Source organism: Myotis brandtii, unplaced genomic scaffold (assembly GCF_000412655.1).
Source record: "Myotis brandtii unplaced genomic scaffold, ASM41265v1 scaffold305, whole genome shotgun sequence".
Taxonomy (NCBI): domain Eukaryota; kingdom Metazoa; phylum Chordata; class Mammalia; order Chiroptera; family Vespertilionidae; genus Myotis; species Myotis brandtii.
The window spans coordinates 3,350,011-3,363,723 of record NW_005361652.1 but is presented as its reverse complement, the minus strand read 5'-3'; the positions used below and the strand labels follow the sequence as shown (position 1 = coordinate 3,363,723).

General features: G+C 43.6%; 2 protein-coding genes across 6 annotated transcripts in view; both read left to right on the top strand.

The window, feature by feature from the left end:
- The window catches only part of ARMCX1 (armadillo repeat containing, X-linked 1), a 42,735-nt gene extending 38,672 nt beyond the window's left edge, over positions 1-4,063 (top strand). For all 5 annotated transcript variants that reach the window (XM_014542607.1, XM_014542606.1, XM_014542608.1 and 2 more), the window contains 3 exons: positions 139-243; positions 1,009-1,123; positions 1,363-4,063. In XM_014542607.1, the coding sequence (XP_014398093.1) occupies positions 1,510-2,880 (1,371 nt within the window). In that variant the 5' untranslated portion in view covers positions 139-243; positions 1,009-1,123; positions 1,363-1,509 and the 3' untranslated portion in view covers positions 2,881-4,063. The remainder of the gene's footprint in view (positions 1-138; positions 244-1,008; positions 1,124-1,362) is intronic.
- A 7,511-nt stretch (positions 4,064-11,574) lies between these two features.
- On the top strand, positions 11,575-12,736 carry LOC102257817 (protein ARMCX6-like). The gene has a single exon (XM_005869906.2). The coding sequence runs from the start codon at positions 11,575-11,577 to the stop codon at positions 12,157-12,159; it is 585 nt and encodes a 194-aa protein (XP_005869968.2). The 3' UTR covers positions 12,160-12,736.
- Positions 12,737-13,713: the final 977 nt, after the last annotated feature.

The window sequence follows — 13,713 nt, the reverse complement described above, 5'->3', positions numbered from 1 at the left end:
AAGAGGGCTGAGGCCTGAGAAGTCCTGAGAAGTGGGGGTAGGATGAGAAAACAGAAGTTAAAATCCATTTGACTACCAGGACCTTGAATTTGTAAAAGCTGGTATTGGGACTTTCTGAAGTGCTGTTCTGTCCGCTAGCCATCCATCTCTGCCAAGTCGCCAGTCTGTGTCTGTGGATCTTGTTGTGCCTGAAGGCCAATCCGACCCAAAAGCAGGAAGAAGAGGAACATTGTCCAGAAACAAGTAGGTCAGAGTGAGGATGCTGGCACTGTTTGGGGGCTCTTGGGGTGGAGAATGGTGGAGACTGCAAACTCCAGTGGGCCTCCTCTGCATCCCCCTCCTTTCTGCCTCTTTATACCAGTTCAGAGTTTACAAAAGAAAGTTCTCTGCTGGTATAAAACTGAGAAAGAAGTGGCTGGAAGTGGGAGGGTGTCACAAGAATTCTGGGGTGGGGGTAGGGAAGACCTTTTTCCAAATTACTTTTTGGAGTACAAAAAGTAATTGGTATTGGTCTGCCCATCACGCACTCAGTCCCAGAGCTGTTAGTCCTTAGGTTTGGTGGAGGCAGAAACTGAATTGAGGGATGAAGGAAATTCCTCTGGAACAGTGGAAATTGGCATAATGGGTTGAGTAGGAGGGTCTTGGTACCTTTGAGATGGTGGGGGTAGCAGAGGCAAGGGTGAAATTCCAGACTTTTGTTCATTTTACCCTTGTCTGGCTTCTAGACATTCTCAATCCACCCCCATTGATTTTGTTAGGGAAGGGAATGTGTGGTATCACCTTTGGAGGAAGTGATTTTCAGGGGTGGGGGTGGGGTGGAGGATTGGAGGAGATCAGAGATCAGAGGAGGTGAGGGGGTGAGCTAATGAATTTCAAAGCACTGTGAGGAGAGGAGCATAACTAGGTGGGAAATACTGCTCTACTGCTACTAGGGTCAGGGATTCCAGAGAGGTACCTATGACCTGGGTAAGCTCTCAGCAATCCCCTCCCCACTCCTTATGTATGCAGGTTTGCAGAATACAGTGCACTTCCAGGCAAGAAGGAAAAGGAAGAAACTGTCTGAACCTGTGTAGGTGTATGTGGAAGTGCCACTACCCCCAGGACACCTGGAAGGGCAGAGGAGGTAGGCAACTGATAAGATACCTTAAATTGAATGAACTGGGGTGAGGTAAATTGACCATGAGGTTGGAGAATCTGGGGAAATTTTTCAAAATTAACTTCCCTGTGTAGGAAAGGGATCAGTGATCTAGCCCTGAGACCCTGTCATGTCCCCGTTCCTTTGTCTTCCCCTAGTTTAGTCTGTCTGCATGCAAAGGCATAAAAGGAGGAGACTGAAGCCTCAAGTCTTTCCTTCTTTTCTAGGTGCTGCTGTATCTGCAGTTGCTGAAGAGCCTGCCAGCTATAGCTAAAGATTCCATCCAGGCTTCAGATAATTCTGAGCCACAGCAAGCCTGCTCTGCCTGGGTTAAAAATTCGGCTCAGGCATTCGGCTTAGACATTTGTTCCAGTATGGGTCGAACTCGGGAGGCTGGTTGTGTGGCTGCTGGCATGGTGATAGGGGCTGGTGCCTGCTACTGCGTATACAGACTGACCTGGGGAAGAGATGACAGCGAGAAAATCTGGAACTACAATGATGATGACGAAGATGAGGAATCTAGTGATATTACAGAAATTGGGGTGGAGGCTGAGAAAGGAGCTAATACTGTGGTGGGGAGCAGAGCTAGATTTCAGGGTGACTCAAAAGCCAAAGCTGAAGTGGGCATGGAACTCAAGAGTGGTCCAGATATAAAAGTGGGAGTCCACTCAGGAACCCAGAGAGGTGGTGGCCTAGAGGCCAAGGCCAAGGCCCTTTTCAGCACACTGAAGGAACAGGCAAGTGCAAAGGCAGGCAAAGGGGCCAGGTTGGGTACCATCTCTGGGACCAGGACTTTTGCATCAAGTTTACCCTGCCCAGGAGTCAGGGGTGGAGGCTGCCACCCCACCAGGAGTGGGGCTAGGGCTAGGAGCAGGGCAAGTGGAAAGTCCAAGGGAAAGGTCCGAGCTAAGAGCACCAGGACTCCAGCTACAACATGGCCTGTTCGCAGGGGCAAGTTCAACTTTCCCTATAAAATTGATGATATTTTAGGCGCTACAGACCTTCAAAAGGTCCTTAACATCCTAGAAAGAACAAATGATCCTTTTATTCAAGAAGTAGCCTTGGTCACTCTCGGTAACAATGCAGCATATTCATTTAACCAAAATGCCATTCGTGAATTGGGTGGTCTCCCAATTATTGCAAAACTGATAAAAACGAAAGATCCCATTATTAGAGAAAAGGCTTACAATGCTCTTAATAACTTGAGTGTGAATGCTGAAAATCAGGGCAAGATTAAGACGTATATCAGTCAAGTGTGTGATGACACCATGATTTGTTGCTTGGACTCAGCTGTGCAGATGGCTGGACTAAGACTGCTAACCAACATGACTGTGACTAATCATTACCAACATTTGCTTTCCTATTCTTTTCCAGACTTTTTTGCTTTGTTATTCCTGGGAAATTACTTCACCAAGATTCAGATTATGAAACTACTTATAAACTTTACTGAAAATCCAGCCATGACAAGAGAGCTGGTCAGTTGTAAAGTACCATCAGAATTGATTTCCCTCTTTAATAAAGAATGGGACAGAGAGATTCTTCTTAATGTCCTAACCCTATTTGAGAATATAAATGATAACATAAACAATGAAGGGCTTGCATCGTCCAGGAAAGAGTTTAGCAGAAGTTCACTTTTTTTCTTATTTAAAGAATCTGGGGTGTGTGTTAAAAAAATCAAAGCATTAGCAAATCACAGTGATCTGGTGGTGAAAGTAAAAGTTCTCAAAGTATTGACCAAACTCTAATCGGAGGTCTGTCTGAAATAATAATTGAGATATGTTTTTTAAGTTTGCACTTGGGAACAATACATTTTGCAAATTCTTTGTTTTTCACTGTGCTTATATGGCATAGAGATACTTTCAGCCGCTATTTTGCAACAATGAATATCACAAATCAACAGTAATGCTGGCTGTGACGGTTGGTTTTAGGCTGGACCGTTTTAAGGATGCCAAATGAATACTAAAGCTTGTACAGACAAAGCACTTAGTTGATTCCATCTTGCTACCTAGATTGAGATATTTTTACTCTTTTATCTAAACTGACAGCAAACTAATCATAAATAACCTACACTTTTGTATTGGTTTATATTTGTTAATCTTAGACTTGTGTTTTATCAATAAAGTTATGTGTTTTAACCAGCAAAAAAAAGAGAGAGAAATTTATCATGTTCTTAAGTTTATTGTGTATTTGAGAAGGCAAGATGTATGGAAACAAAAAGTTAACAAAACCAGGAGCCATTCATCATGGCCAGCTGCTTCCTATTAGTGCTTAGAGGTGGCAGAAAGTTTTGTAGGTAACAGAGCACAGGGAAAGTTTTAAGAGGAGAGGAAGCTTAAGTAAGCTGGGCTTGAAGGATAGGATAAAAACAGGACAGAAGAGCATTGGAGAAGGAAGGAATGGTGGGAAGAAAGGCATGGAGGTGGGAATGCTGCTCCAGAGAGAAGGCTGGCCTGCCTGAGTACAAAGTGTGGAAGAGGGAGTGGTGAGAAATATAGTTGAGCAGTGGGAGTGAGTCGCATTCATGGAGGGTCCCTGATTGCTACACTGAGGTGTTTGCATATCACTCCATCCAGCCCTGAATGACACGAAAGCCTTTCATGACCCTGGGAATGACAGGATGAAAAGAAATAACGTGGCTGTTTTGGTGCAGGATGGGTCTGAGTTGGGGAGGGGACAGGAGCAGCCACTGAAGATTGGAACATCAGTTAGGAAGTTACCACCATAGTCCAAGTACAAGATGATGAAAGTCTGAAATGTCACTGCTGGTCATGGGAAGGATGAGAGGAAGCAAGTGAGAGACCCTTTGAACGAAGAAGTGCTGGGACCTATTCTGGGGACTACAGGGAGGGACAATTTTATTTTAGAGTCTTGAGGCATTTGATAGGAAAATGAACTCTTTCTTGACCAACTTTGTTATCTTTATAAGTGAATACATTAGTTACTATATTTTTTCCTCTCTTTTTGGAAGGGAGGGAGGGCGGGGGAGAGAGGGCAGAACGTCAATGTGAGAGAAACACATCGACCAGGTGCCTCCCTGACTGGGGCCAGGGATGGAACCTGCAACCCAGGTACATGCCCTTGACCAGGAATCGAACCGGAGACACTTTGGTGGGAGGGCTGACACTCTAACCACTGAGCAAGGATTAGTTACTACTTTGAAATAAGAAAATGTAATAGCAGAAATAATAATTTTTAGTGCTTTTATCAGATTTCTTTTATAAGGTTGGTTGAGGCAGGAACCATCGAGAGAGCTGTTGGCATTCATATTGAAGACTATCCACCTCTCTCCCAACCTAGAGAGTGGTAAGGGTGTGGGGGGAGGGGCACTCTCAAAGTGTGCTGGTGGGAACATACACTGGTACAAGGTCCACTTGGACACATGTTTCAGAAGCCCTCAAGATTTGCATGCTCTTTGATCCAGTAATTCCACTGGTAGACATTTATCCTTAGAGTTACATCTCTGCTCTCAAAGGGAAAAGATGCAGAAAAATACATTTGGAGAATCTCACCCACTTTACCTGGTGGACCAAGCACATTAGCAGCCCTACAAAAATGAAGAAATGTTCCAGAATCTCCCCCATGATGGTACTGCAGCAGATGCTGTTGTAGACCTGGTCTAATGCCCTCTGCAGGCCTCCTAAGGCGTGGCTGCTCAGAGGCCTGTCAGTCATCTGGAGTCACCAGGTGTGTTCCACTGTGCGGAGACCTTTAGATTAGAGTAACTTCTTTACACAATCCTCTGAATCACAGGCTTGGAATAAAGTATTATTTCCAATATCATTATAAAAAAATTTATCCTTGGGAAATAACCAAATAATTGGCTTGTATAAAAGTGTGAAGTGTGAGAAATTGTGAATGAGCCAAGTGTCTCCAAAGAGGCACTTGATTAAATAAATTTGGATATGTGTACACATTGAAACATTGTGCAGCTCTTGAAAGCATTGATGAACATTTACTCTCATTTACTTTGAAAAAGTTCAGTGTATGATCTTTTTTTCTTTTAATCCTCCTCTGAGAAATGAGGTTATTTTTTCCACTGATTTTTAGAGAGAGTGGAAGGGAGGGAGGGAGAGAGGGGAGAGTGAAGGAGGGAGAGAAAGAGAAACAGCCATGTGACAGAGACATATTGAATGGTTGCCTCCCACTCGGGGAATGGACCTGCAACCCAGGTATGTGCCCTAGACTGGAATCAGCCAGAGACCTTCTGGTGCCCAGGCCAACGCTCTAACCACTGAGCTGCTGGCCAGGGCTTAGTCTATAATCTTAAGTGGAAAAGCCAGTTAATGACTGTATACATAGTATATTTTTAAAGGAAATATAAAACATTTACATGCATTAAAACTTCTGAAAGGCTATATAGTAAAGAATGGTTATAAGTAATAGGATAATGCATGAATTTAATATTCTAATCTTTTTCCTCATCTCTATTTTCTCATCTGTAATATATAGAACATCCCCAAAAATGTATACATACTTTAACAGCTGATAACTCACTCCATTTTGAAAATGAACTGTATGTTAATAAATATTGACTTTATAATCATTTAAAGTATGTATACATTTTCAGACACTCTGTATGTTGATTTTTGGTGTAATTGTTGGGAAAGAAAAATGTTCATTGCAGCCTAGGTTATAAATGAAATGATGCTAGATATAATGGGAGGATGAGTAGGGTTTATATAGATTTGTTTGGAGCACATACTGAGTGGTCACTCCCCCCCCACTGTCCTCATCCATAGGTGCACGATTTTTGTCCAGTTTCTTCCCGCATCTCCCATTCCCCTTTCCCCGCCAAGAATAGTCAGTCCATTCCCTTTCTATGTCCCTGATTCATTATAATCACCAGTTCATTCTGTACATCAGATTATTTATTCACTTGGTTCTTAGATTCACTTGTTGATAGATGCATGTTTGTTGTTCACAATTTGTATCTTTACCTTTTTCTTCTTCCTCTTCTTAAAGGATACCTTTCAGCATTTCGTATAATACTGGTTTAGTGGTGATGAACTCCTTTAGCTTTTCCTTATCTGTGAAGCTCTTTATCTGACCTTCAATTCTGAATGATAGCTTTGCTGGATAAAGTAATCTTGGTTGTAGGTTCTTGGTATTCATCACTTTGAATATTTCTTGCCATTCCCTTCTGGCCTGCCAAGTTTCTGTTGAGAAATCAGCTGACAGTCGTATGGGTATTCCCTTGTAGGTAATTGAGTCTCTTTCTCTTGCTGCTTTTAAGATTCTCTCTTTGTCTTTTGCTCTTGGCATTTTAATTATGATGTGTCTTGGTGTGGTCCTCTTTGGATTCCTTTTGTTTGGGGTTCTCTGCGCTTCTTGGACCTGTAAGTCCATTTCTTTCACCAGGTGGGGGAAGTTTTCTGCCATTATTTCTTCAAATAGGTTTTCAATATCTTGCTGTCTCTCATCTTCTGGCACCCCTATTATTCTGATGTTTGTACGCTTGAAGCTGTCCCAGAGGCTCCTTACACTATCTTCGTATTTTCGGATTCTTTTTTCATTTTGCTTTTCCGGTTGGGTGTTTTTTGCTTCTTCGCATTTCAAATCTTTGGCTTGATTCTTGCGCTCCTCTGGTCTGCTATTGGGTGTCTGTATAATATTCTTTATTTCAGTCCGTGTATGCTTAATTTCTAGTTGGTTCTTTATCATAGCATCGAGGGTCTCATTAGTTTTCGTGACTCTCTCCTCAAGTTTATTGACAGCTTCTAGCACATTTTTGCAAGCCCTCAAAATTGCGATTTTTAGCTCTATATCCTCCATTTCTGTCATGTTTTTTTGTCTCCGCATTTTTTATGCTTTCTTGGTGCACCCCCTAGTGGTCTTTGTGCGCAGTCTTGTTCTAGTTGAGCCTTGATTGTTGTAGTTAATACTAGAGGGATTTGACCACCAGGCCGACTGGCTGTGTGAATCAGCTGTGTCTGCCGCGGAAAACTTCTGTCCTCTGGGGAGGTGCTAATCTAGCCTTTGCCTGAGGCGATCCGGCAAATGGCTCTGCGCAGGGCTTGGGCGGGGCGGGCTCAACAGGGCGGGCGGAGGGAGCCGTTATGGTGCCCTCAGTCCTGTTCCCAGAGGCTCTGCTTCTCAGAACCCCCGGAACCGCTGCAAACCTCGGAGGGAAAGCTGCCTTCCAACTGATGCCAGACACTCCCGCTTCTCCCGTTTGGGTCCGAGTCCCCAGCGATTCGCCCGTATCTGGAGCTCAGAGTCTGAGACTCCCCCCTGACCGAAAACGACAACCGCGCTCTCAGCCACCAGCCCGCTTTGCGCGCGCACCTCCGCACCTGAGTTTTTTCCACACTGCGCCTCCTCTGAGCCTCGGTGTGCTGTTATTTTTCCTTCTAGTTGAAGAGTCTCTCCTCAGCCAGCCTTCCTGTGGTTCTGGGTGATGTCCGTTCCGTCTTTTAGTTGTATTTTTGAAGTGGTTGTTTGCGGCAGCAGTCTCTGGTGTTTACCTATGCCGCCATCTTGGTCTCTCTCCTGAGTGGAAAATTTTTTAGACCAAAAAGGGAAATGTGTTAAAATGATAGTTGTCAAGATGTGGATAATGAGTCCTTATATCATATGATTAAATGAGGCAATGTTTATAAAGTGCTAAAATAGTGCTGGAACATAGTTAATAAATAAAAGTGAACAACCTTTTTAAAAAAAACACACACAAAACGAAACATTTTTATTGATTTCAGAAAGGAAGGGAGAGGGAGAGAGTGATAGAAACATCAATGAAGAGAGAGGATCACTGATCAGCTGCCTCCTGCACCACCCGCCCCCCCCACTGGGGATCAAGCCTACAACCCGGACATGTGCCCTGACCAGAATTGAACTGTGACCTCCTGGTTCATAGGTTGACACTCAATCATTGAGTCACTGCAGCCGGGCAAAGTGAACAACCTTAATTAGCTAAAAGAGAGGGTAGGTAATTTTTGGTTTTCCTTTTTCTAAGGTGTCATTTTGCCATACACTAGTGGCATTTCCCCCAGATTTATTGAGATATAATTGACATATAGCTGTAAGTTTAATGTATACAACCTATTAATTTGATACATTTCTATATTGCAAAATTATTACCACCATAGCATTAGCTACCACCTCTATCCTGTCACATAATTACAATTTTTGGGGTGTGTGAGAACATTTAATATCTACTCTCTTAGCAACTTTCAAGTATATAATATAGTAGTATGAGCTATAATCACCATGCTGTACATTATATCCCCAGCACTTGTTAATCCTATAACTGTAAGTTTATAGCCTTTAACTGATATCTCCCCCACATGCCCCCACATCCGATCTCTTTTTCTCTGAGTTTGGCTTTTTTAGATTCAACATATAAGTGTTATCATACAGTATTTATCTTTCTCTGTCTTATTTTACTTAGCATTATGGCCTCAGGTTTCATCCAAGTTGTCACAAACAGCAGGGTTTCCTTTTTCTCATGGCTGAATAACATTCAATTGTATACATACACAGCATCTTATTTATCCATTCATCCATTGATGAACACTTAGGTTGTTTCCATGTCTTGGCTATTCTGAGTAATGCTGGAATGAAACATGGGGATGCAGATATCTCTTTGAGATCCTCATTTCCTTTCCTTTAGACATATACACAGAAGTGGAATTGTTGGATCTTTTGGTAGTTCTATTAAAATATATATTTTTAATCCTCACCAAAGGGTATTTTTTCCATTGATTTCTAACGAGTGTAGAGGGAAGGGAGCGGGGTGGGGGAAGAGGAGAGATCAACTCGAGATAGACACATTGATTGGCTGCCTCTCTCATGCACCCCTACCAGGGGTGGGGAACGTGCAACCAAGGTACCTGTCCTTGATAGGGAATCAGACCTCTGACCCATAGGTCTATGGGCCAATGCTCTAATCACTGAGTTAAACCAGCCAGGGCTATTTTAAAATTTTTTTGAAGAAGCTATATATTGTTTTCCATAATAGCTATGGCAATTTACATTCCAACCAATGCACAAGAATTCCCTTTCCCCATATCCAAGCCAATACTTGTTATTTCTTGCCTTATTTTTTTAAAATACATTTTTATTTATTTCAGAAAGGAAGAGAGAGGGAGAGATTGATAGAAATATTGATGATAAGAGAGAATCATTGATTGGCTGCCTTCTGCATACCCCACACTGGGAATCAAGCCTGCAACTTGGGCATATGCCCTGACAGGGAATTGAACGGTGACCTGCTGGTTCAGAGGTTGACACTCAACCACTGAGCCACACCAGCCGGGCTCTTGCCTTCTTGATGATACCCATCATAAAAGGTGTGAGGTGATATTTCATTGTGGTTTTTATTTGCATTTTCCTGGTGATTAGTAATGTTGAGCACCTTTATGTGTACCCGTTGGCCTCATGGAATTTAATAAATAAACTATTGAAATAAAACCTCTGGATATATGCACCCCTGTGTTCATAGCAGCACAATTCACCATAGCTAAGATTTGGAAACAGCCTAAGTGCCCATCAGCAGATGAATGGATTAGAAAACTGTGGTACATCTACACAATGGAATACTACGCTGCTGTAAAAAAGAAGGAATTCTTACCATTTGCAACAGCTTGGATGGAACCGGAGAGCGTTATGCTAAGGGAAATAAGCCAGTCAATGAAAGAAAAATACCACATGACGTTTTGTGGAATGATGCTTGCCAAAATGTTACCACTGGTTATTTCTGATAGCTTGGCTGCAAACACATCTCTCTAAGGTCAATAAAGAGCTGATGGCTGGACGGAAAGAAAGAGAGAGAGTTGGGAGCAGAGGCTTGAAGGGGCAGAGTCAGCTTTCCCTACATATGCTGGCTTCCCACCAGCTCATCTTAGTTTTATAAATGGGGTAGGGGGAGAGCTGATGTTGGGATCTGGGAGTGAGAGGTGAGAATCCTTTAACAGAGTCCTGAATCAGTAAAAGGTAAGAACTTTGACCTACCACCCAGCACTAAATGTTCACCAACCATTCTCTATTTGATTGTTTGCTGTCTGTAGGGGGCAGCACAACTCAAGGAAAAGGAAGAAGAAGAAGATCAAGAGATTTTTTTTTTTAGTAGAAACTGGTTTCTTCAAAGAAATGTAGGACCTGAATTGGTCACAAGGGGGTGGTAGAGGCAAGCACAAAATCAGAACCCGCTTATCCACTCCTGTCTTTAGAAAAGCCTTCGTTAATGCTAATTAATTTTTTTGGGGGGGGCCCTTCAATATCTTTGGGGCACAAATGAGGGGTGGAACAGAAAAGTGAGGCTTTAAGGGAAGAGATACAAGTCAAGGGAATGAGTAGAGGCAGGGGAATTGAAAAGATGGGCATTTGTGGGGGCAAGGAGGGGTAGTGAAAGTGGCTGGAAGTGTGCCTGAGATAAATGGGAGATATTTGGAGAGAGTGGAAGGGAGGGAAGGAGGGAGGGAGGCAGAGAGAGAGAGAGAGAGAGAGATCAATTGGTTGCTTCCTACATGTGCCCCAACCCGGCCTAAGATCAAGCCTGCAACCAAAGTACAGTATGTACCCTTGACCGGAATCAAACAAAAGACCCTTCAGTCCGAAGGCAAATGCTCTATCCACTTAGCCAAACCAGCCAGGGCATAAATGGGAGATATTTGAAAACTAGAGTTCTCACTCTAAAGAGAGGGGACATGTACTTCTCCTAATCTCTATTCTCTCTTGTCTGTCTACCAGTAGACATAGTTCTAGGCAAGGAAGAAAGGAAAGTGCTCCACACAGTGCGATATCCAGGAGGCATGTCTGAGTCAGAATATAGGGTCTAGAAGCAAATGAGCTTCTCCCTCTCCCAGCCTTTTTTCTCCTCCCCTCTCACTTTGGTGAAGGGAAAATCAAACGTTATACTCCTGAGAAAACAACAAGGTAGGAAAAAAGCAGACTAAAAACATTTTTAAATTAAGACCCTAAACAAAAAAAGAGAGATACTGATACCCTTGTAACCTGACTTTTGACATGTGTATCTGTGGAGACTCAGATCAAAGCTTTATATGTTTGCATTGCCCCTAGTTCCATGTTGGATTGCAGATAGTGCAGTTTGTGTACAGGAAAAGATGGTTCAAATATCTCCTTACTAGAATATCACAACTAGATGGCCGATTCAAGTGTAGGAACATTCTTTGACTTGTCATAGATGTGGGATATACACAAATTAGTTATTTTGTGAAAGCATGTCTGGAGGTCAGGGCTAGAAGTTGCTGGTGTTCACCCGCTAATCATGAGAGGGTACAGCCAGACTAAGAAAAAAAAAACAACACAGAAAAATAGGGAGGTTCAGACAGGGTTGAGTATAGGTAAGAGCTCTGGACCTTAGTCAAAGATACAGGAAAAGGCAAGTCCTGAGAATGAGGCAGAAATCAACTGCAGGTAGTAAGCACTCAAGGCTTCCCGAAAGAACATGGCCTCAATAAAGAAGAATCACCATTTGCCTAATGGAAATGATAACTTTTTTTGTGAAGCTTAAGCCATTTAAAATGTTCAGTTGTGCTCTTGGCCTCTCCAAGGGTCCTTTCATTCAGGGAAAAATGTTTGCTCAGCCCAAGGATGCTGGTTTTTCATTTAGCCACAATATCAGTAGTCATTTGGCCAGCCTCTCCATTGTTGGAAACACGATCCCTACTCCCGACCCCACTGTGAAGCAGGCTTTATGTGCCCTGGATAGCGAGAGTGCCGGTGTGGAAAATCAGGGCCAGATTAAGATGTCCGTCAGTGAAGTGTGTCGGGAAACTGTGTCACATTGCTGCAACTCATTTCTGCAGCAGGCCGGATTAAATTTGTTAATAAGCATGACAGTTATTAATAACATGCTTGCCAAATCCGTTTCAGACCCGAGGTTTCCTTTGATATCAGAGGGAAGTGGATGTGCTGAGGTTCATGTTTTGAAACAGTTGATGGGTTTGTCTGAAAAACCAGTCTTGGCAGGGGAATTGCTGGGTCCCCAAATGCTGCTCTCATTCATGTCCCTCTTTATCGGGAATGGAAACGGACAGGTTCTCCCGGACACCCTGGCCTCTTAAAAGACCATCCCAAACAGAATGGGACCAACTCTACCCAAAACCCGTTTGGGGAACACGCACTTGTGTTCTCATTAAAGACTCTGCAGAGGGTGCTATAGAAGATCCAGCCTTAGCCATCACCACATCATGGGGTGAAAGTCACACTTGCTAAATCGAGGACCACATTATTATTGGCGGGGTGGAGGTTCCCACTGAGCTCTGAGTGACTTCTGGTTGTGCAGTCTACAGGTAATGTGCATTGTAAATTACTTCCTTACTTCTTCCTGTGGTAAAGGGCTCATTGCAGCTGCCAGCTGTGGATAAAGCATCAGGAAGGATGCTTGCCTTTGGTGGTCTCCCTGTCTAAGCCGGACTGTCTTGTGGAGACCAGACACATATCGGAGCTTGTGCTGAAAATGCTTTTGTTGCTGCATACGTCGAATTCTTTTTCGTTTACTCTTTCTTCTACACCAGCTGATGGATGGTGAACCCGTTCATCAGAAAAGTGCACTCCCTTCCCATGTTCTGTGCTGACTTAACCTCATCCACCCAAGTCTACATTTGTATGTTTCATCAATAAACTTGTGTGCTTTGACTGGCGAAAATGAGACATGGTACTTGTCCTTGAGTTGACAGTGTGCATGAGGAGAAAGACAAAACTGCAGGATAAATGCTAACTGGATCAGGGAGGAGGGAAGGGAGGCATTTGCTCCGACAAATGCACTCTTATCAGTGCTCACAGGAGGCAGGGGTAGAGATGGGCTGCAGTGTTCAGGAAAACATCAGCAAGGGGTTGGGGGCTGAGGGAAGGTGAGGGCGTGGAGGGGGTTTGCTGGAATTAGGATAAAATGCTGGAAGGACTGAAAGAGACAACACCTGTGAAGCAGGCAGCACAGTGCCTGGCACCTGGCACAAAAAATCCCTTGATGAAGGTGTCTTTCCTTGACTGCCAGCCTAGAGAGGAATGTCAGTATCCTTGGGTTTGTCTACACATCCTTGGGGGCCACTGGGCAACCCATCCCTGCACATTTAATGGACGATTGTAGCAATAATGGTTTCCACTTGCTGAGTGTCTACTTTGTGTCATTCTCTTCTGGGAAGCTGCTGTTAGACCTACTTCCAGAACCCCTCCTTTTCTTGGGGTCCCAAGACCAAATTCCTGGCAGAGTGAGAAGAGTTGGCTGCCCCTGCTTCTCTTGGTGGAATTACCTTTCTGCACCATCCCTGGAACCTTCGGTGGGATCCAGGAAGAGGAGAGTGGAGTTCTCCACCAACTTCCTTTAGGGGTCATAGGGCAGACGCTGGGGGTGCTTGGAATGGCTGTGGCTATTCCATTGATCAAGAGACACATCCTCCCCTCCATCCAAGCTCCCAATACCCTGTAGAGCAGCGGTTCTCAACCTGTGGTTTGCGACCCCTTTGGTGGTCGAACGACCCTTTCACAGGGGTTGCCTAAGACCATCCTGCACATCAGATATTTACATTACGATTCACAACAGTAGCAACATTACAGTTATGAAGTAGCAACGAAAATAATTTCATGGTTGGGTCACAACATGAGGAACTGTATTTAAA